General features: G+C 41.4%; 1 protein-coding gene across 4 annotated transcripts in view; it reads left to right on the top strand.

Annotated features, from left to right (window-relative positions):
• Nucleotides 1-22,470, top strand: part of TRAPPC8 (trafficking protein particle complex 8) — a 431,358-nt gene that overhangs the window by 134,163 nt on the left and 274,725 nt on the right. For all 4 annotated transcript variants that reach the window (XM_029591182.1, XM_029591181.1, XM_029591183.1 and 1 more), the window contains 2 exons: nt 6,709-6,814; nt 7,802-7,933. In XM_029591182.1, the coding sequence (XP_029447042.1) occupies nt 6,709-6,814; nt 7,802-7,933 (238 nt within the window). The remainder of the gene's footprint in view (nt 1-6,708; nt 6,815-7,801; nt 7,934-22,470) is intronic.

Here is a 22,470-nt window from a genome sequence, read left to right as displayed (position 1 = left end):
GAGAGTGGTGGTTACTGTCTTAGGAAACTTGCTGGGCAGATTGATTGAACCATTTGTCTTTTTCTGCCTTTGTTACTATGTGTATTGTGAGATAAATGTTGTATATTAGGTGATATAGCCCGTCACGGCAATATTGTGCAGTATTTGGGCCTGAATCCTGCCCCTATGACAATGAGCTGCTATGCATGGCATTTGCATGCAGGAATTTTGCAAATCTATGTAAAGCAGCTCATGCAGAACTAATTCTATATAAATAAAATAACTCAGCTGACTTAGAAAACTTTCAGCATGTTATTTTATCAATACCTTGATTGGAAATGCTATTCTACTGTGGGAGCACAGAGACCCTAATATGGGCCCCGATGCGCTTGTAGTAGAATTAGTTATGTGGCCCAACACAACTTCCCCAACAAGTGTGTGTAAAAAAAAAAAAAAAAAAAAAAAAGTCAGTCTCACTAGAAACCCACCCCCATCCCAGGGTCACCATTTGAGGTGTCCCTGCAAAAAAAATTTAAAAAAAATGAGCCACCATGCAGCAATGACCCGGCCACCCTGTTCAAATCCTTGCCCAATCAGGCTATCCCCCCTGCCAGATCCTGCTCCCCCACCCCAACTTTTGAAGTGGCTGACCAGTCGCAAAAAACAATATAAATGAATTAACAATTGTGGGGCAACTTGAGTGCATTTTATGCATAGAGCAGGAGAATCAATTTGCTTATTTAGCTACATTTTCCAGGACAGACTTGTCTTATTCCAACCAGAAAATAATGAAATAAATCAAATATCCAGGTCCAGGCTGAATGCATCCTACCCAGCGGTAGACAATCTGAACCTCAGCTTGCCTGCCAATCACAAAATGGAGCTGCTGGAGTAGCTCCGGATGGGAATGCTGCCGGTTGACAAGAGGGATCCAAGGGAGTTGCAGCTCCTTTCCTGCTCTGGACTCTTCCCCATATTCCCAAGTGCCTGGCAGCCATGTCAGAGACGTAGATTTAAGTCAGTCATTGGCACCAATAGGCCCCTCATCCGATATATTGCATTATGGACAGATGGGCAAGCCATTTATAAACATAGAAACATGACAGAAAAAAGCCCATATGGCCTAATTTGTCTGCCCATCCACATTAATCTCTACAATTCCTTCCAATTCTTCAGAGATCCAATGTGCTTATCTCATGCTTTCTTGATTTTAGATAGTGTTCTTGCCTCTACCCTCTGCGGGAAGACTGTTCTGTGCATCCACCATCCTCTCTCTAAAGAAATATTTCCTTAGATTACTCCTGAGTCTACTTCCTTTCACCATCATCCCATGACCTCTTCATTCCAGTGCTTCATCTCTTTTGGAAGAGGTCCATTTCCTGTGCGTTGGTACCTTACAGTTATTTAAATATCTCTAGTGAGTCTTCCCTATTCCATCTTCCTCTAGTGTTTGTGTTTATATCTTTGTCTGTCCCCATATGCTTTATAACAAAGTAGCCACCCTGAGGACAGAATATCTGGTTTACATCTTTTTGAAGGTACAGTCTCCAGAATTGTACATAGTATTCCAAATAAAGTCTTGTCTTATGGACTTTTACATCATTGCCTCTTTTTTTTTTTTGCTGATAATTCCTCTTCCTACACTCCCAAGCAAGCATCTGCCTGACTTTTGCCATTACCTTATCCATCTGTTTGGCCAGCCCCCTTTTGTTTCAGAAATTGTACTAAAAATGAAGCATTTTTCAATGAACTGGTCTTATTGTTCTGGAGTCATTATTTCGATATTTAAATGGTGCCTTACCCTTTCCACCATTCTCTCATTCTGTGTTTGTGGCTGTGTTTATAACTAGGATAGCTACCAGAACCATGAGTCTTGGTTGTTTGACAGTTGTTACTGCTGTTTGATTGAATAAACATACTATGCTTCATAACTTATTAGGACTTCTGATCCTAGGTTTTTATAAATTACAAATTTACAAAGTTTTTCATGAAATTAGGTGTTGGGTTTTTTTTTTTTTTGGAAGGTACTAAAAATAGTTGTTGGTATTTTGTTTGTGTGAGGTGAGATTTTAGGTATGTGTTTAGGTTGATTCAATTTAATAAAGCATAATTAAATTTATCTTCAGCTTTTTACATGCCTTTATTTAAAATTTTAAATTGCAAGATTTAACATCACAAATGCTGAATAACAATTTACACTTGGCCTGGATTCAAGAGTATAATTTTCATGTTTAAAATAGTGAACTGCAGATAGTAAAGCATTGCATTCATTTTCATGAGACTCAAAATATGGATTCAGATTCATACAGTCTTTAGCAAGATTAAACCTATTTGCATTTGATACAGATAAAACATTTTTAATTGTTAAACTGGTTATAGTAAAGCATTGCATACCTTTTCATCCATTCTCTGTAAGTTGTTGCACACTCCTTTCTTCCACTTGAAACTTTCTGCGTTAAAGTTGCTTGCTCAACATTACACATGATACAATTAAAACCAAACCTTGTATTATAAATTAAGCCAGTTTAGGCTCCTTCTTCAGCTTTCTCTTCCAGTAATCATGAATGGAGAAGTTGGTGTTATCAGGAATAGATTTTGAATTATTCTCTTCAAACTTCAAATTATTTGTTTTTATTCTTTGAAAAGTGATGGAATAAAAAATCTGTTTTCAAACTTTTGCTGCAAGTTCCAACTTTCAGAATGGATCAGTTACTTGAGCAGTGTAACATAATGTTGAACTACTAGTTTCAAAGATTATCTGTGGACTTCAAATGTTTCTGGCCATGGATTAATGCTTTGTGTTGTTTTCAAAGATTACTTTGGATTTTAGATAAGTCAAGAGTTATCTTATGTAGCCTAAAGGTAGGCTATATTAATGCCTGATCTATGAGAAATGAGGACCATATAATTGTTTCTGTGGATCAACTAGATATTTTAGTGATAACAGCCATGGCACTATAAATGGGACACAGTGTTGAATGAACTTTGTCCTCCTGGGTAAAGCATATTGGAACAAGCACATCCAATAAGAAAAGGAGGGGGGGGGGGTGTTTTATAAATATATAAGCAACATCTTAGTATAAAAAGGTTGGATACCTCTGTTCTTGATTGTGAAATTTTAGTTGCTTCAGAATCAAGTTGGACATGTTGGGCCTGATATTGAAAGCATGTTTAGCACTGGATAGCCGGCTATCCTAATGATCTGCTGAAAATCAGTGGCCGTTAGCCAGATAAGTGACTTATTTGGCTATCTGTCTTTTAACTGACCAATTTGTAGGCAGACAAAGGGCAGACCTGAGTGGCGCTACTTATCCAGTTAATGTGATGATATTCGTTCTTATCTGGTTAAGTTAATCAGGTAAGTTAGATCAGCCAGATCTAACTAAGTGCATGTGCAGGGACTTCCCTGAGCATACATGGAAATCCCTGCACATATACTGCCTCATGAGCCCTTCAGTCTTGCTTTGTCTGAGCTCCTGTGTTCCCAGTCTCTCTCTGAAATGTTTCTGGCCTCCTTTTTTGGCCTAGATTTCTGCCTTGTTGAATTAATTTGCTTTCTTAATCTATCGACAGCCCCTCAATAGAACTTTTTAGTTCTATAAAAAAAAAAAAGAAAAGTGTGAAATGGAGAAGTCTGGGCCCAAGAAGACTGCAGATAGTGGCTTCAAAGCCTGTATCTGTCAGAGATTCTCATTTGGTTTGGTGTTGCTGCCTAGGGTTGGAGCAAGACTCTGCCAGCTGCCACAGTTGCGGTTTGGTGTCCCCATGGGTACAGTAGCATCACACCCGGAAAATTGAGGCCCTGCAGAAAGCACTGCGGAGCAGCTACTTGTCCTGGAGTGTGGGGTCGATGCACTGAGCAGAAAATAGAAGCATAAGGCATTTCCCTCCTGCAAGTCAAGCAAGATGTCCCTCCTTCCCTCTCTCCCTCATGGCATTATTTCCTTATCTGACTCAGGTTCGAGTTCAACATGGCGTATACGTGCAAGGCACAGAGAAGGACACTTAAGAGGCAGAAATTATCCCTACCAGGGCCTTCTCCCTCAGTGCCAAAGAGGCTTCTGATATTAGCGTTGTCCTCTGCCAGAGCAGAGCCAGCCTTGAATAAGGTGAGACAGAACTTTCACAGTGCAGGTGCCATCCTCTCTCATGGCATGGAAGATCCCAATGACACTGAACCACCTCTTATGTGGACCTGGCACTCCAGGAGACCATCTGTCTGTTGAGTGTGGTGTGCCCTACTAAGGCTCTGTCCTTGGGGCAGAGCATCTTGGTGCAGAAGCGCAAAAGTCCTGCTGCAGCACAGGAGAAGATGTTTCTGGTATGACTACATCAAGTATGGTATCTGTTGGCTCAGCCTCCAATTTGTTTAGAGAGCTCTCTGACTCATCACACAAGAGGGTGACACTCTGTCGTCAGATTCTGCCATTACTGGCTCTCACAGCATGGATATTGAACACAATAGTCTACGCCTTACTTCTTCCTGAGGAGGAGAATGTGCTTATTTTGTTTAAGAAGCCTTTCACCAGAAAATCTTACTGCTTCAATGGAAGAGATTCTCAACTTGGTGTAGGGCCAGTCGACTGGATCATTTCTCCTTTGGCCTCAGGCCTAAGTATCTCTACAGTTAAAGTTCATCTAAGTTCCATTGTGGCATATTACCAGTAGGTAAAAGGAGCTCTAATCTTTTTTCACCCATTAATATCAAACTTTGAGAGGTTTATGGCATTCCAAGTCTTTGGTCAGTAAACCTCAAGTGCCATGGAATTTCATTGTGTTCTTTGCTCTACTCATAAAATGTTCTTTTTAACCTCTCGAATCAGTGGACTTCAGGTTTTTTACCTAGAATAGTATTTTCTTGTTGCCATCACTTTGGCACAAAGAGTAAGGAAATTACAGGCTCTGGTTTCTATAGTTAGTAGGAAAATTGGTGCTTATTTTGTCATAGAATACACAATACACTTATAAGTATAGAAGTTTTACTTATAAGTCTGAGAATAAGCAATAAAAGCATATAAAGAATATATACAAAGATACAGTTTCCAATGTGAGTCTGATATATCTTTGGAAGGACGAAAACAGAACATTATAAAACCAGGAACATTCATTAGGCACTTCATTAACCACTGTAATGTTCAAATGCTTTTTTCCTCTGGTCTGTTCTTTCTCTGATTTCAAACATTTAGCTTGAAGTTAGTCTTTTTATGTTGATTCTACTGACCTTTGTCCTACTTTCTTTCTCTGGGCTACTCGTGTTCTTGAGGCCCCAACTGTCTGTCCTTATCATACCAGCAAACGCTTAGGTTGTTGCCAAGTGGCTACTGACCTATTTTCCCTATCTGCACAGTTAGCCTTCTGAGTAACCGCTCTTTAATATATCTGATCTCATGACTTGTTTCTCATTACAAGGCAAGCTAAGAAAAATGGCATATTTATTCTCAGAACTTATAGGCCTTATATCAAATAATTACACTAGTAATATTAGTGATTCTCTGCCCCATTAATTTCTATCGTGGTACAAAGTTCTTCATGTAAACTAAATAACTGCTTAAAATAATTTCCCACAGTTTTGTATTCACCATACTTGAAATCCTTACACAACAGGATGCTTCTGTGCATTCACCCCAGATTCCTTTAAAAAATGGTATCTGCATTCCACATCAATCAAACTGTTGTATTGCCTATGTTCTTTTAGTGATTGCATGCATACAGTGGAGGTGTAAACACTACTGCCTTCACTCCTTAGAGTGTAAGAGAAGCTCTAGCATGTTGCTTGAGAAGGACACAACCTCATCGGTGTACTTCTCAACGGTTTGTGTTTTTTGATCCAATTAGATTGGGACAGGTAGTTGACAAAATAATTATTTGGCTAATGGACTGTATCGCGCACTGCTGTTCACTGGCTAGCTTGCAGAGGCTCATCAAGTGAGAACCATGGTTACTTCAGTGGTTTATTTAAGGGCTACCTCCATTGAAGACATTTGCAAAGTTGCTACTTAATTGTCAGTTTTCACATTCACATCCCACTAATGTCTCAACATGCCTCAGAGGGCCAGTAACTTTGGACGAGCAGTTTTATACAACCTATTCATCCAGTAGACCATTCTCCACGGATAGGATCAATGGTTACTCCATACTACAGCTATGAGCTTAGGCCTCCCCATGCTTTATGGCTAATTTATGCCTGTTTGTCGATGGAGAAAACAAGTTTGCTTATCTGTAAACAGGATTCTTTGTCAACAGCAGGATAAATCAGCTGTACTTAATTCCCACTCGCTTCCCTGGAGAGTTGACTACCTCGCTAAAATTTAAGATCTGGAAGAGACTGAATGGTTCATGTGGTGACACATGTGCAGGAACTCCTACACATGCTCAGAACTGTGTCCATATAGGTGCCATCGGATGACGTCACTCACATCTTATGCCTGATTTATCCTGCTGTCTATGAAGAACTCTGTTTACAGGTAAGCAAACTTGCTTTAATTTCAAGGGTTTTTATCTGTTTTGATTTGGTTTTCACTTACAACCAACAATCGGAAGCCCTGCTCGTGATTTGACCAAAGAATACATAGGTCTCCTGCCTTAATTACTCTCTGAACCAACAACACTAAGAAGTTGGCATACATTGTCATTTACAACCTATAGAGCACATTTTTCCAAATGAGAGGAGAAACGTAGTTCTGCTTAGGAACTGTTGTATATTTAATTTGATTTATTTTTTTCCAATAGGAGTATGGTGCTAGCTGAGAGATGTGTCCTACTTAGTGCTGAAATTTTGAAAAGCCAAGGCAAATATTCAGAAGCTGCAGCTCTTTTGATACGCCTGACAAGTGAGGTGAAAGATTTTTTCTTTTGAGCTTTGAATATTTTTCTTTCTCATCTCCCTTTCATTTTAGATTCAGTAGCATTCTCCTGGCTCTTTGGGCACATTCACACAGCTCCCTCTGGAGATACTGCACTTCTAACCCCAAACTACCTATTATGACAATGCACAGAACATGACTGCCTTTCCTCAGATTTTAACTTGTGTTTTTGCATTGATTGGTAAAACTGTTTTTGAAAGTGGTAGTTAAAAAAAAATGTTTTCCTTTCTCTTAAGGATTTTAGATATTTGATTCACTATTGAAGTTTGTGGAGAAAACTCAACTTCATTTATTTAATTCCTCAGTCACAAAGTGCAGTCTGTCTTAATGAGGGAAGAGATGTTTATAGTATTGTAATTAAATTGAGCAGCATCTATTTTTGTCTTAATTTCTATAAGGAAATTGGTCTTATAAGGTCATTAATTCTGTGTCTGTTTCCCCTCTCCCCCTAAGTATCTGTTAATCTCTCTGTCTATATATCCTGTCCACCCATAACTTTTCTACCATTCAGTTTAATTCAGATTTGTGCTGTGGATAGTAAAGCACACAGTGACCTTAAGCTCACACTTCTGATGTACTCTTTTTGTCCCCAAAACAGATTTCTTTTTACTTTTATTTCCTACAGGGAACAGACAAGTTGAGCTGAAATATCAGTAGATAAGAGCACATTGTGATGTCATGCAACATTTTTAAAGCTCCTCTGCCACTGTGACGCTGAGCATTTTTAAAATTGCTTGGTCTTTGGTTAGCGCTATGGCCACTAGCTGACTCCATTTCCTGCCTAATGAGCTGTATGGGAAAAAAGTCCATCACACAAAAATTCACAATACAGATGTCATAACACTGTGCAAATTTCTGTTCTTGAGAAGGAAATTAGACAGTATGAAAGGTTCATACATTTCCTTCTTGAAGTGTTTTAGCTTGTAAATGAGAATTACGTGTTTTCATTCTTTACCTAGGATTCTGACCTACGCAGTGCACTTCTGTTGGAGCAGGCAGCACATTGTTTTATCAACATGAAAAGTCCAATGGTGAGAAAGTTTGCTTTTCACATGATACTGGCTGGCCATCGATATAGTAAAGCGGGACAGGTAAGAATATACCATCTTATTTATTCAACATCATTCCCCTCTTCCCTACAGAAAAAAATCCATCCATCTTTCTTGGGCTTCAAATTTTACAAAATAGCATTGTTCCCAGTGCTGATAAATGGTGGGTATCTCTGATTTGCTGTATGATGAGTGAATAACATAGCTGTTTAAAGTTTTTACCCAGTGCAGTAAAAAAAAAAGTTTCCAACTGGTTTTAGATTACAAAATTAATGTGGCTGTCATGGATTGGAATTAAAACTGTTGTGAACCTTGTTTCAAATAAATCATGGGAAAGGTTAATATGATATAAGCTTTGGGTTTCTCAGAAATTGCTTTGTTCATGCAGCAAGTAACAACATTAAGTTTATTCTCTCCCTTCTTTGTTTTAGTGAAGATGTCCTAGTTCCTCCAAGATACAGATTGTAGTTAGTTCCACAGAGCACAAACGTTTTGTAAACTTTGTTTCATTTCATTTTAGTGTGCTCATTTCATTTTAGTGTGCTTATCGAAATAAGGAACACTATTTTGTTAGTGCGCATAAACACAAAACTGTACATCCCTACTGGTCAGTAAACTAAGAGGCCTAGGTCAAATGATGAAACTGGGCAGAAGTGGAAAAAAAAAGTTTGTTCTCTGGACCTAAGATGTATATCTTGGGGGAACTAAGACATCTCCACTAAAACTGTACATGCAATAAACACACAATGCCAGTAGAAGGGAGCAAAGACCAAGCAGTCATGTCATCTAAATCTGTGGATAAGTTTAGTATGTGATTAAGGTTGGCTGAAGATCTTGAAAATGTAGTGTTTGTGGTCTGTGTTGCGTTGAAAAGGTGGATGCTAAATTCACTACGAAAGCTTTTGATAGTGTCTGGTCATATAGATGCTCTTCTAAATGTTCTTTCCTGACATATGACGACTGGGTTTATAGTGTTGCTATCTGGATTTGACACAATAGTTTAATAAATAACTCTTCTTGATAAAAGACCAGATTCTTATTTTTTCTGAAGAATTTATACAGGGTGCATCATAAGAACATAAGTGTCATCTTGGGTGCGGCCATGGACCATTAAGCCCAGCATTCTGTCTTTTGACAGTTGCCGGTCCAGATCACAGATACCAGATTCCCAACAGATGATCTAGTTCTTTTATCTCCCTCCCAGGGAAAAGTGGCTTTCCTAAGTCTACCTGGCTAATCTCTGTTTATGAACTTTTCCTTCAGAAACTTGTCCAACCCTCTTTTGAACTCAACTAGGTTATTTGCCTTGACCACATTCTCTAGCAGCAGATTCTATCACTTTCTGTGCTGTGTGAAATACTTTGTGATTTGATTTAAATCTTCCGGTTGCTAGCTTCATGGAGTATCCCCTAATCCTAGTGTTGTTTGATAGGATAAATAACCTTTACCTATTTATCCATCCCATCCAGTTCATAATTTTATAAATCTTAATCGTATCCCCTCGGTTTTCTCTTTTCCAAACTTAAGTCCTGATCTATTTAGGCTTTCTCCATATGAGAGCTTTTCTATCCCCTTTATCATTTTTGGCACCCTTCTCTGTACCTTTTCTATGTCTGTTATGTCTTTTTTGAGATGGGGAAACCAGAAATACCTATAGTACCTGAATGTAATCTGCTTTGAAGTGCCTGAAAAAGAATAGAAATCCTAATTTAAAAAAAGCCAAATAGGACTGCATATAGTACTCAGGTTGAGGTCGCACTATGGATCTATACAAAAGTGTTGATATTCTCAGTTTTGTTCTCTATTCCTTTCTCAATAATTCCTAACATTGTTTGCTTTTCTTACTGCTGTTGCACCCTGAGCCAAAGATTTCAAGATATTGTTCACAAGGACTCTGTCCTTTTCATGGGTGTTGATTCCTAACATGGAACACATAATCATGTACCTGTAGTTGGAATTATTTTTCCCTATGTGCATTATTTTGCACTTGTCCATATTAAATTGCACATGGCATTTGAATGTCTAGTATCACAAGATCCTTCTGCAGTTCTTCACAATCTGCTGCTGTTTTAATGACTCAAAACAATTTTGAATCATTTGCAAATTTGGTCACCTCTTGTTCCTTTCTTCAGGTCATTCATGAATATGCTAAGTAACACAGGTCCAGTACAGATCTTTGTGGTACTTCACTAACGACCTTTCTCAATTTGGAAAACTGACCATTTACTCCTACCCTCGGTTTCTTGTCTTTTATCCAGTTACTAGTCCACATTAGGACACTACCTCTGAACCTGTGGCCTCCCACTCTTATTATCTGGCTCAGTTTTATCTGCATGTTTTACACCTTCAAAAACATTGGTAAGGCAAGACTTCCCTTAAAACCATGTCTGTTTGCATGATCAGTAATTTTGTTTTTAAGACTAGCGTCTATCATTTTGCCCAGCACAGATGTGTCTGATTCTCCGGTCTATAGTTTTCTGGATCACCTTGGAGCTCTTTTTAAAAACTGACATCACATTGGCCAGTCTTCTGATACCGGGGCTATTTTAAATGATAGGTTTCAAATTATCAGAAACAGGTCTGCAATTTCATATTTTGAGTTCCTTAAAACTCTGGTGTGAATTAGCATCCAGTCCCAGTGATTTTTTTATTCTTTAGTTTGTTAATCTGATTTATTATATTCTCCAGTTTCACAGTGATTTTGTTTAGTAGCTCAGTCCTCACCATAAAAAAATGTTTTGTTGTTAGAGCCCCGGCATTCTCCTCAGTAAAGACAGAGGCAAAGAATTAATTTAGTGTTTTTGCTATTTCCTGAGCATTCCTTTACTCCTAGCAGTCCAACTGATCCCCTCACAGGCATTTTGCTTGGAATGTACTTGAGGTTTTTTTGGGGGGGTTTTTTTTTTTACCTCTATGGCAAGCCCTCAAATTCTTTCTTAACCTGCTCAATTACTTTTTTACATTTAACTTGCCAGCGCTTATGCTCTTCCCTGTTTTCCTCATTTGGCTCTGTTTTCCATTTTTTGATTATCTTTTCGCTTTAATTGTCATTTTCATCTCACTACTAAACCACTCGGGGAGTCGTTTGAATTTCCTTCTGCCTTTTTTAATTCATAAAATACATTTTCTCTGGGCCTCAAGGATGGTAATTTTAAACTATGTCCACACCACCTGCAAAGTTTTAACCTTGTGACTTGTTCCTTTTAGTTGTTTTCTAATTTCCTCAGCTTATCATAGTCTTCATTTTTACAGTTAATGCATTGTCAAATTTAATTAAGTTGCGATCACTGTTGCCAAATGGATCTACCACCTTTTATCTCTTGCACCAGATTTTGAATTCCATTGAGAACCAGGTCTAATATAGTTTCCCCTCTGGCTTCATGATCAATTGCTGGATAAAGCAGTCATTGATGGCATCTAGTAACATAACCTTTGCATGTCCTGATGTGACATTTACCCAATCAGTACTTGTGTAATTGAAGTTTACCATTACTATGTTGCCCATTTTACTAGCTAGTCTAATCTCTGCTAGCAGTTTGCAGTCTTTCCTCATGCTGGCTAGATGGGCAGTAATACAGTGGCTTGCAAAAGAATTTGACCCCCTAAAAAGTCAGATTTGTGTGGATTACAAATGACACACAGATTGTTCCAGACAGTATGGTTATTCCAAATCAGTATGCTCTTAAAATACATTTTCAAAGTCACAGTTCATTATTTTGCTGCATTTTTTGTAAAATAAAATCGAAAACTGAAAACTGCTGCTTGCCATAAGTATTCAAGCCCTTCAGACTGGTACTTGGTAGAAACCTTTTGCTGCAATAACAGCTTTGTCTGTTGGGGTAAGTTTCTACCAGCTTTGCACACTTTTGGGAGTGATTTCTGCCCATTCTTCCTGGCAGATTTGCTCCAGGTTCAGGTTGGAAAGATGACACTTATGGGCTGCAATTTTCAAACAGTGTCACAGATTCTCAATTGGATTGATATCTGGACTTTGACTTGGCCATTATAGAACATTCAACTCTTTGTTCTTCATCCGTTCCTGTGTTGCTTTGTCCTTGAGTTTGAGATCATTGTCCTGCTGAAAGGTTAATTCTCTCCCAAGATTTTGTTTTTTAGTAGACTGAAACAGGTTGTCTTGCAGTATCTCCTTATATGATGTACCATCCATCCGTCCTTCAATTTTAACAAGATGCCCAGTCCCTGCTGAGGAAAATCGTCCCCATAATATAATGTTGCCACCCCTATACTTTACTATTGGGATTGTGTTTGCTGAAGAATGGGCAGTGTTAGGTTTGTGCTACATACAGCATTTTGAATTTTGGCCAAAAAGCTCCATTTTGTCTCATCTGACCACAAAACCTTATTCCCACCTTTTAGCTGTGCCCCACTGATGCTTTCTGGCAAACTCCAGACGTGCTCTGATGTGGTTTTTCTTCAATAATGGCTTCTTTCTAGCACCTTCCCATGCAGGTCAATTGTATAAAGAGCTTATTTATTTCTGACACTATTATGATTGTGTAACTCCCTCTTCTCAAATATACTGGCTCCCCATCTGCTTCCACACAGACTTCAAGCTGCATATAGTTGTCTGTCAGCAACTCCTCGTTGCCTCTCCTTTATTTCCTCGTATAGCCCTCAACACTTTGTGTAAGGAAAAAAATGTTTTGGATATATTTGGGGCTGGGGCCATGTATGGAACAGTAAAAATCTGTCAGATGGCTTACATCTGTCTGTGGCAGGAAAACAATCCTAAGTGATAAATTCAAATCCTCTGCATAGGGCATTTAAATTAGAGGATGGGGTGCAAAAGGAAATTGGAATGACATCCCCACATCTCCAAGAAATGGGTGAAGAAAATAAGTCAGCTGAATAAGGCATAAAAGAAGTCCAAGAAGAGCAGTAATCTGAAGGTGGGAAGCTGGAAAGCTATGAACACAAATGCTTGATTCTGGGCAATAAAATCCCAGACTTGCAGGCTCTAATGGTGGAAGCAGATCTGGACATCATTGCTGTTAGAGACGTGGTTCACAGAGTCAAATGACTGGGATATAGCCATCCCTGGCTATAACTTATTAAGAAAAGACACTGAAGACAGGAAAGGGGGAGGAGTAGCACTTTGTCAGAAACAATATCCAAGCAATTGAAAGGCAAAGGACATAAGGTAGAGAAGAAGCATTAAGGGCTGTCCTGAAAAAAGAAGTTGGTGCTTCCATTTACATCTGAGTGGTCTACATGCCTTCTATTCAGATAGAAGAGCTGGACAGAGATGTGATCGAAGACATCCTATCTTTGCGAAAGAAGGGAAAAGTGTTGCTCGTTGGAGATTTTAATCTGCCAGATGTTGACTGGAGTATCCCTTCGGAATCTACGAAAAGTATAGAGAACATAAGAACATAAGAAATTGCCATGCTGGGTCAGACCAAGGGTCCATCAAGCCCAGCATCCTGTTTCCAACAGAGGCCAAAACCAGGCCACAGGAACCTGGCAATTACCCAAACACTAAGAAGAACCCATGCTACTGATGCAATTAATAGCAGAGAGAGAGTGGATGCCCTACAAGGGGCTATGCTCAAACAAATGGTAACGGATCCCACGAGGGAGGGTATGATATTTGACCTAGAGCTCATAAATGGGGATAATGTCTCTAATGTCCAGACAGGTGCCCACCTGAGTAAAAGAGATCATCAGACGGTATAGTTTGATATTGCGAATAAGATACAAAGAAGTCACACGAAGACCCGAGTTTTGAATTTCAAATATATGGATTTTGACAAAATGGGCAAATGTACCTGGAGGAAGAACTAGAAGACTAGGAGAAAATGAGTGAGCTGGAATAACAGTGAGCTAAATGAAAAAGCAAATTACAAAGGTTACAAATTATATGTTAGAAAGGTAAACAAAAGCTCAAAGAAAAAGAAACCAGTTTTATTCTCAAAGGGGATGGCTGCAAAAATAAAGTAAAAAAGATCAGCAACAGGAAGTATAAAAGGATCCCAAAAAGAGGAATTCAGGACAATACCTGGAGAAAATGAGGGAGACGAAGAAAGAAATCAGAAAAGCAAAAGGTCAAGTGGAAAAAAGGATTGCCCAAGAGATAGAAGTGACAAAACATTTTTCAGATATATAAGGGAGAGAAAGAAAGCCGGAAGTGGTATAGTAAAATTGAAAGGCATATTGAGACAGACAAGGAAATGGCAGAAATATTAAATACATACTTCAGCTCTGTGTTTCAGTAAAGAAGACCTTAGAGAAGGACCTTTGCTGGTTGACAAGACCGTAGAAGGAAATGGGCTAGACACAACTCCTTTTACAGAAGAGTATGTATGGGAAGAGCTAGGAAAACTGAATGTGGACAAGTCCATGGGGCTGGATGAGGTACATCCCAGGATACAAGATCTCAGAGATGTCCTGGCTGGTCCACTAAATGACCTGTTCAATAGATCCTTGGAAAAGGGAGTGTTGCCATGAGATTGGAGAAGAGCAGTGGCGGTTCCACTTCATAAAAGTGGTAGCAAAGAGGAGGCTGAAAACTAGAGGCCAGTAAGCCTCATCTCAGTGGTGGGAAAATTAATGGAGACTCTGCTGAAAGAGAGGTTGCTGAACTATCTACAGTCAGTAAGTTGCTGGACCCGAGGCAGCATGGATTCATCAGAGGAAGGTCCTGTCAGATAGATCTGATTGATTTTTTTGATTGGGTGACTAGAGAATTCGATCAAGGAAAAGCACGTGCTGTTATCTACTTGGATTTTAGCAACTGTCCCACATAGGAGCTTTTGATACCATCCCACATAGGAGGCTTGTGAACAAAATGAGAAGCTTTGGAGTGAGCGCCAAGGTGGAGGCATGGATTACAAACTGGTTGACTGACAGGAGATAGCGTGTAATGGTAAATAGAACCTACTCTGAAGAGAGAGCCCTGTTAAGTGGAGTGCCACAGGAATCAGTATTGGGACCGGTACTCTTCAATATCTTTGTGAATGACATTGCGGAAGGGATAAAAGGTAAAGTTTGTCTATTTGCAGATAATACCAAAGGTATAGCGAGAATGAAAAGTGATTTAAGAAAGCTTGAAGAAGAGTGGTCAAGGCAGCTGGATTCAATACCAAGAAGTGCAGAGTCATGCGTCTGGGATGTAATAATCCAAAACAGCTATATGTGATGAGGAGGGGAGGCTGATGTGCACACACCAAGAGCAGGATCTTGGAGTGATAAGTCTCTGGCAGTCTGAAGATGGCAAAGCAATGTGACAAGGTGATATCTAAAGTCAGAAGAATGCTGGGCTGCATAGAGATGAATAACCAGTAAGAAAATGGTGGTGATGCCCTTGTACAGGTCCTTGGCAAGGCCTCACCTGGACTGTGTTCTGGAGCCCTTATGTGAAAAGGGATAGAGACAGGATGGAGGTAGTCCAAAGAAGGGCTAACAAATTGGTGTGTGGTCAGTATTAGAAAACCTATGGGGAGAGACTGAACGATAGGAATATGTATACCCTAGAAGAGAGAAGGCACAGGGTGATACGATACAGACCTTCAGATACCTGAAAGGTTTTAAGGATGTACAAACATCAAACCTTTTCAAACCAGTAGAACTAGGGGTCACGAAATGAGACTCCAGGGAGGATGTCTCAGAGCCAACGTCAGGAAATATTTCTTCACGGAGAGGGTGGTGGATGCCTGGAATGCCCTTCCGGAGGAGGTGGTGAAAACCAAAACAGTGAAAGAATTCAAAAGGGCCCTTTGGAGAGGTCATCTGATTGCACAGACGGCACCCATGGACGTCGTGCGAGGCCCCCAGGCAGAGCATGTAAACCTCATGTGGATCCGTAATGGACATGGTTTGTGGGCTGTGGGAGCACTGATGGAAAAACAGTCGACACCATAAAAACACCTGGCGTGCGGTTGATGACCGGCGGTCACTGTGAGGCAAAAGTCGGGAATCGGCCGCAAAGTTGGGAAAAAAGGCAGTAGAAAACCTACCAGACCGAGGAGGCATTGACCGTGAAGGGGGACCCGACAAGGAAAATGACAGAACCCGAAATTTATTCGAGAAATTGAGAGCTCCATGACCGTGAGGCAACTGCACCGCAAAAAAGGAGAGACTGAAGATGGATGCGTGGAAAGCAGCAGGCTGGGCATGCTCAGTGTGCTGGTCAAAGCTTCTAGAAACGTTGACAAAGGTTTTCCGTGCTGGGCTCCATCGGATGATATTGCCCACATGTGAGGACTAACATCCTGCTGTCCTAGGAGAAACACCTGTTATAGGTAAGCAACTGCGCTTTCTATTTGCTTTCTTGGCGGCTGCTGCTGCTGCACACTAAGCAGAAGATTTCAATGTATTTTCAACGATGACAGCTAGATTCTTTTCCTGAGTGGTAACACCTAATGCATTTTGAAGCTATAATTTGGGTTTTTCTTCCTTAAGTGCTTCACTTTGCACTTGTCTATGTTAAATTTCATTTTCCATTTGCATGCCGATTCTCCCAGTTTTTCAGTGTCCTCTTGCAATTTCTCAGAATCCTCTTGTGATTTGACAACTTTGAATAATTTTGTGTCATTGGAAAATTTGATCACCTCACTTGTTCCCATTTCCAAGCTATTTATAAATATATTAAAAAGCATTGGTCCCGGAACAGATCTTTGGGGCACCCCACTATTTACCTTTTTCCATTGGGAAAACTTAGCATTTAGCCCTACTCTGTTTTCTTTCTTTTAACCAGTTGGTAATCCACAGTAGCCCATTGCCACCTATCCCATGACTTTTTAATTTCCTAAGAAGTCTCTCATGAAGGACTTTGTCAAATGATTTCTGGCATTCCAGATACACTATATCAACTAGTTCACCTTTTTTTCACATGTTTGTTTACACCTTCAAAAACAATGTAGCAGATTTGTGAGGCAAGACTTACCTTGGCTAAATCCATGTTGGCTTTGTTCCATTAAACTATGCTTATATATATTTCATTGAACTGCACGCCTTGGTGACTTATCTGCTCTCACAAGATTTTTCCATGACAGGGTGGCTCTGCATACCCACCCTAGGTTCCTACTGAAGGTGGTGACAGATTTCTATCTTAACCAATCCATTGTCCTGCCTTCTTTCTTACCTAGGCCTCGTTCCAACTAAGGGGAAAGGGTGCTACACACACTTGATTGTAAGAGGGCGTTGGCCGCCTACCTGGACCGGACGGCAGGCCATAGGCAGTCTTCCCAGTTCTTTATCTCTTTTGACTCCAATAGGCGGGGGGGGGGGGGGGGTGGCTGTGACTAAGCACTCTTTCCACCTGGCTAGTGGATTGCATCTCCTTCTGCTATAACCAGGCGGGACTGCAGCTGGGGGGCCACGTCAAGGCTCATTTGGTTAGAGCCATGGTGAATTTGATGACTCACTTGCGTGCAGTTCCAGTGGGGGAGATCTGCATGGCTGCGACACTGAGGTCTCGCCACACCTTCGCAGCTCATTATTATCTGGACAGGGACAGCCGCCGAGATAGGTTCAGCTAGTCTGTCCTCAAGAATCTCTTCCAGCTGTGAACCCAACTTTTCCTGCCAAAGGCCCATGCTTTGAATTCAGACTGTCCCTTCCGAAACCACCAGCACCTCCGTTGTTGTGCCCGTTGGCACCTAATTTGGTGTCTGTTGGTCTCGTTGGTTTTTGGGTCCAGTCTTTAGCTAGGGATTCACCCATACCATGAGGATTACCATCCTTCTTGTCTTAACAGAAAGCGAAGTTGCTTACCTGTAACAAGTGTTCTCCTAGGACAGCAGGATGTTAGTCTTCAGGAAACCCGCATAGTTGGATTCTCCTAGTTTGTTTTAATTTTTCGTAATCTACTTACAAAACTGAAGAGACCCTGTGTGGACGCGTGGATAGTGGCATGTTGGGCATGCTCAGTGTCAGTCAGTTTATAAAAAATTTGAAAAGTTTTCCATGCTGGGCTCCATCTGATGTCAGCCATATTTTTATTTATTTATTTATTATTTTTAAATACCGACATTTGATCTCATGTGAGGACTAACATCCTGCTGTCCTAGGAGAACACCTGTTGCAGGTAAGCAACTTCGCTTTCTCTCCCTGAATGTGCATTTTGCTGGCGGCTGCAGTCTCTTCTCTTTGGCCCTGCCCTCATTGCTGCACCACCCTTCTTCCATCGCGTGGATTGATCTTCTCTCTTTGGCCGCATGACACAGGCCCGATGAAACAATGTTCTCTGTTTGACCACGTGCCAACACGGCACCATTTTGTTTTTGGCCGCACAGCCTGGGCCCAACACGGCAATGTTTTCTTTGCCTGTGCAGCCAGGACACAAACGGGAACCTTCTTTCTTCAGCCACACGGCCCAGGCCCATTCAGTAGCCTTCCCTTTTCAGCTGCTTGGCTTGGGCCTTATAGCTAGGCCGAATGCAGCAAAAAAAAAAAAAAAAGTGCTGCTGAAACTCTGGGCACGAGCCCCGTGAGCCTGGTGCTAATGATGCCCCTGCTGCTGTGCAGCACTACTGTAGGAGGAAAAAAGGGGTGAAGGGAGACCACCACAGCACAGCATGGACCTCGTTGCAGCACACCAGTGTGCCATTACACAGCAGTTGAGAAGCTCTGCTGTAGGGCACTGTGCAGTACCAATGGTATTGACACCATCGCAAAACACACAACTGTCAGCTGCTGCACAGTGCAATGCTACAAGTACCCGCAGCTTAGTTGCCAGTTCACGTCAGGGCATGGAGTATGCCTGGGTGTGGGCTGCAAAGCCAACGCAGAATCAAGATGGGCGCTACAAAGGTTGAATGTGTGCCACTGACAGCAAGGTGGAGCAGCGCTGCATGGGTGCCAGGGCACTACAGTAGCACTGCTGAGGTTAAGCACAGAGGCGCCATCATTACTCAGTTTCCTTTGCTATTTGTGTGCCATTTTGTGACAGGATATCACAGGCTGGGGCACTGCACTCACCAGTGCCCAGATGTTTCTGGCCTTTCAGGCGAGCATAGCTCCTATTTAGTCTGTGGCCACCCATTTGGGGTGGATACAGGGACTGAAGTGCTGGGGTACTTCCCCATGGGGAGAGGACAGGCCTTCATGGTTCCCCTCTCATTTGCCCTGGATCCCTTTCACTGGGAAGTTTCCAGGGCATATACCATCACGAGTGCTTTGCTCTTGCAGGGGCTATGCCTCTTGAGGGTAGCCTTCAATTGGTCATGACTTTGGAGTAGCTCATTACAGGGCCCCCTATGGGAGGCTAGATCACTTTCGCTAGCGTCCATGTGCTTGGTTGCCCCAGTGTCAGGTTCGACTCTTAGGCCACCAGTGAGTTGCTGTGTTGCCAGTAGAATACTGTGGTAAGGGAGGTGACTCCCCACCCCCACCTCCCTACATGTTGGGGACTATTTTCCACTCTTGTATGGAGAACAAGGTGTTCCTGGATCAGGGCTTTCTTACCCAGACCCTGTTAGTGCCACTGTCGATCACAGGTCTGGGATAAGGGTCTGGTTGCATATATGCTGTTGACCCGGTTAAAGTTGAGATATTCATCTCCCTCCGGGATATTGGGGTATGGCTATTGGCTTCTGAAATGTATCCTTTGTCGGTTCATTCTCGGTGCCTTATTTTCTGTTCGGGGAGGGGTTATCTTTATTCTCCCTCCTCTGAGTGGCTGCTGCTTCCTCTGCTGTTCTCTGTATCCCTTTGGACCCATTGGGGAACAGAACTAACTCCAACCCTTTGCACTACTGCACAGCTGAGCTACCTCATGGCATGTGGGAAACTGTCAAACTCTGGTGTCTCATAGCATGGGATTCTTTCTCATGGGAATCCGCTTCCCATGCAACAGATGAGGATTTCTCCTATGTGGGGGAGTGCCTTTTCTGAGTGGTACTCTAACCAGTGAAGGGATGGTTCCTCCTCTTTGCATCCCAAATGGCATTTATGCATTCAGCTGCGAGACCCATACTGTCTGAGTCCCTGAATTATGCAGAGGTTCTCTGGCACAACTTAACCCTATCTATAGCTATGTTGCATCCTGGAGTTGGGAATTTCAAATAAAATGCTCTGCAACCAAATTGTGGTGGTCAGTAGGTCTTGAAGCCCTAATTCAAGTGGTGAACATTCTGTTCAGCTGGTCAGACTAAGCCTGATATGGGACCCTCCAGGTTCCTGGGTCAGCAAAGAAGTCCTGTTTTCCACAGGTGCTGGCCCTAGCAGCATTCCTGTTTCTCTCAGTGGAGAAACTTCTGGACTTCTTCCTCAGGATATTCTCACTCGACTAGAATTTGGGGTTCACACAGAGTTTTATTTGATTCTCTGTTTGTTGCTTCTTGTCTACTGAGAAGAGGTTGGACCTATGGGCTGAGACACTTAGTCGAAACTTCCTGCCTGGACGCTCAGCAGGGGGTTGATAAGATTATCGCCCACTGTTGATCTATATAGCTTAGAGGCTGTTTCATTGTCCCTGCAGCCCTAGGGTCTGCCTTCTTGCATTTCTTCAGTTCTAACTTCCAGTCAGAAGCAATGGTGCAAAAGGGAATGGCATATGGCTTCTAAGAAATGTGCATGATCCTTTCCCTGTTTTTGGCCAGGGTACTGGTGGAAATGTCTTTAGCTTTTAATGGTCACTTGGTTGACCAATGTGTTTCCCTTTTGCTGGGCTTGTCCTGCCTGATAGGATATGCACGTTATAGGAGTGCTTATAATGGGTGGACTCATTACTGTGTTCAAGTGGGCTATGAACCAGGAGACCAGGGTTCTAATCTAACTGTTGCTCCTTGTGACCTTAGGCAAATCACTTCATCCTTTATTGCCTCAGGTACACACTTAGATTGTAAGTCCTCTGAGGATAGGGAAATACCTACAGTATCAAAATAAATAAACTCAATAAACTTAATGTGATGCTCCCACTGGAAAGTAGCTCTTTCATGCTTTGGCACTCTTGTTTTCACTCCATCTCATTTGTGAGGTCAGATCTTTTGTTGTCATTCGGAAGGTAGGGGTCTGCACAAACAGATACCTTTCCTAGCGTGTAGCACAGGGGTCAGGAACCTTTTTGGCTGAGAGAGCCATAAACGCCACATATTTTAAAATGTAATTCCATGAGAGCCATACAATATGTTTAAAACTAAATACAAGTAAATGTGTGCATTTTATGTAAGATCACACTTTTAAAGTACAATAAGTCTCTGAAAATATTACACCAGGCCTTAAGACACCAATACATCTCCTATTAGGAAAACGGACCAAGTCAGGCTGCTATAGAGTCCTACACAGAAACTACACGCCAGCAGAAAACCTCACCTGAATCACGTGCTGTCCCTCACCTAACATAGAATAAAGAGACCAAAACGCATAACAAGAAGCATGCAGACAAAAACTGAATTGGAAACTGCAACAAGCCAGAGTCTCTGTATGCAGTGTAACAAAGGAAAAAAGAAACATCACACATCCTTATAAAACAAATCAAGAAATATAAAATCATCAGCAGTAAAACTGTACTAACAAAAAGAACATATTTCGAAACAGCTGATGAGTGGAATATCCAATAATTAAAAACTCATATAAAACATTTCCAGATACCAACAAAATATTTCAAAATAGCAGACACAAAGATCCAGTAATGAAAAATAATAAGAATACAAAAATTTTTTTGCTCTGCATACCTGGGAACGTTTGATATCCAGGTGTCCTGAGATTGTTCTGAATTAGCAGGAGGTGGGGTGGTTTGCTTGGAACTTTCTCCTCTCTCAGTCACATACCAGCGCTCTCTCTCACACTGGCTCTCAATGACACACCTATACACACATGCTCTCAGTCACTCACATATACAAATGTTTTTTCTCTCTCACTTATATAGGCTCTTAATTACACATTTACACACATGCTGTCTATCTTTTCACGCTTACACACACACAGGCTTTCAATCACATAAATACATGCTGTCTTTTTCTCTCACACACAGACTCTCATTCACATGCTTACAAACATGTCCTCTCTTTCTCTCATTTACACACAGGCTCTCAATCACATACTCACATGCTCCCTCACCTAAATCAGCTCTCAATCACACACAGACACACATGGTCTCTCTCTCTCATTTAAACACAGGCTCTCAATCACATACTCACATGCTCCATCACCTAAACCAGCTGTCAATCAGACACAGACACACATGATCTCTCTCTTACTTATACACACAGGCTCTTAATCATACATACACATGATCTCTCTCACACACAAAGGATCTCAATCATACACACATACTCTTTCAAACAAACAGGTTTTCAATTACAAACTTACACATACAGGTTCCCAATGGTAAACTTACATTCATGCTCTCTCTCTCACAGGCAGGATCTCAATCACAGACATACTCTCTTTCACATATACAGGCTCTCAATCATTCACATACATGCAATCTCTCACTCACACACACAGGATCTCAAACACACATGCTTGCTCGCTCATTCACTCTCTCTCTCCCCCTTCCCCCCCCCCCCCCGGGAACTCGCGGCAGCAGCAGCCACCTCCCAACGCTAACCTCCTTCATTTTCAGCCCTCGCGGCGGCGAAGGCGGAGTCCCATCGGCCGCGGTTGAAGATTTT

The sequence above is a fragment of the Rhinatrema bivittatum genome, chromosome 2 (genome assembly GCF_901001135.1).
Source record: "Rhinatrema bivittatum chromosome 2, aRhiBiv1.1, whole genome shotgun sequence".
NCBI classification, from domain to species: Eukaryota; Metazoa; Chordata; class Amphibia; order Gymnophiona; family Rhinatrematidae; genus Rhinatrema; species Rhinatrema bivittatum.
The sequence above is the reverse complement of the archived record's forward strand: the minus strand, read 5'-3'. Positions and strand labels throughout refer to the sequence as shown.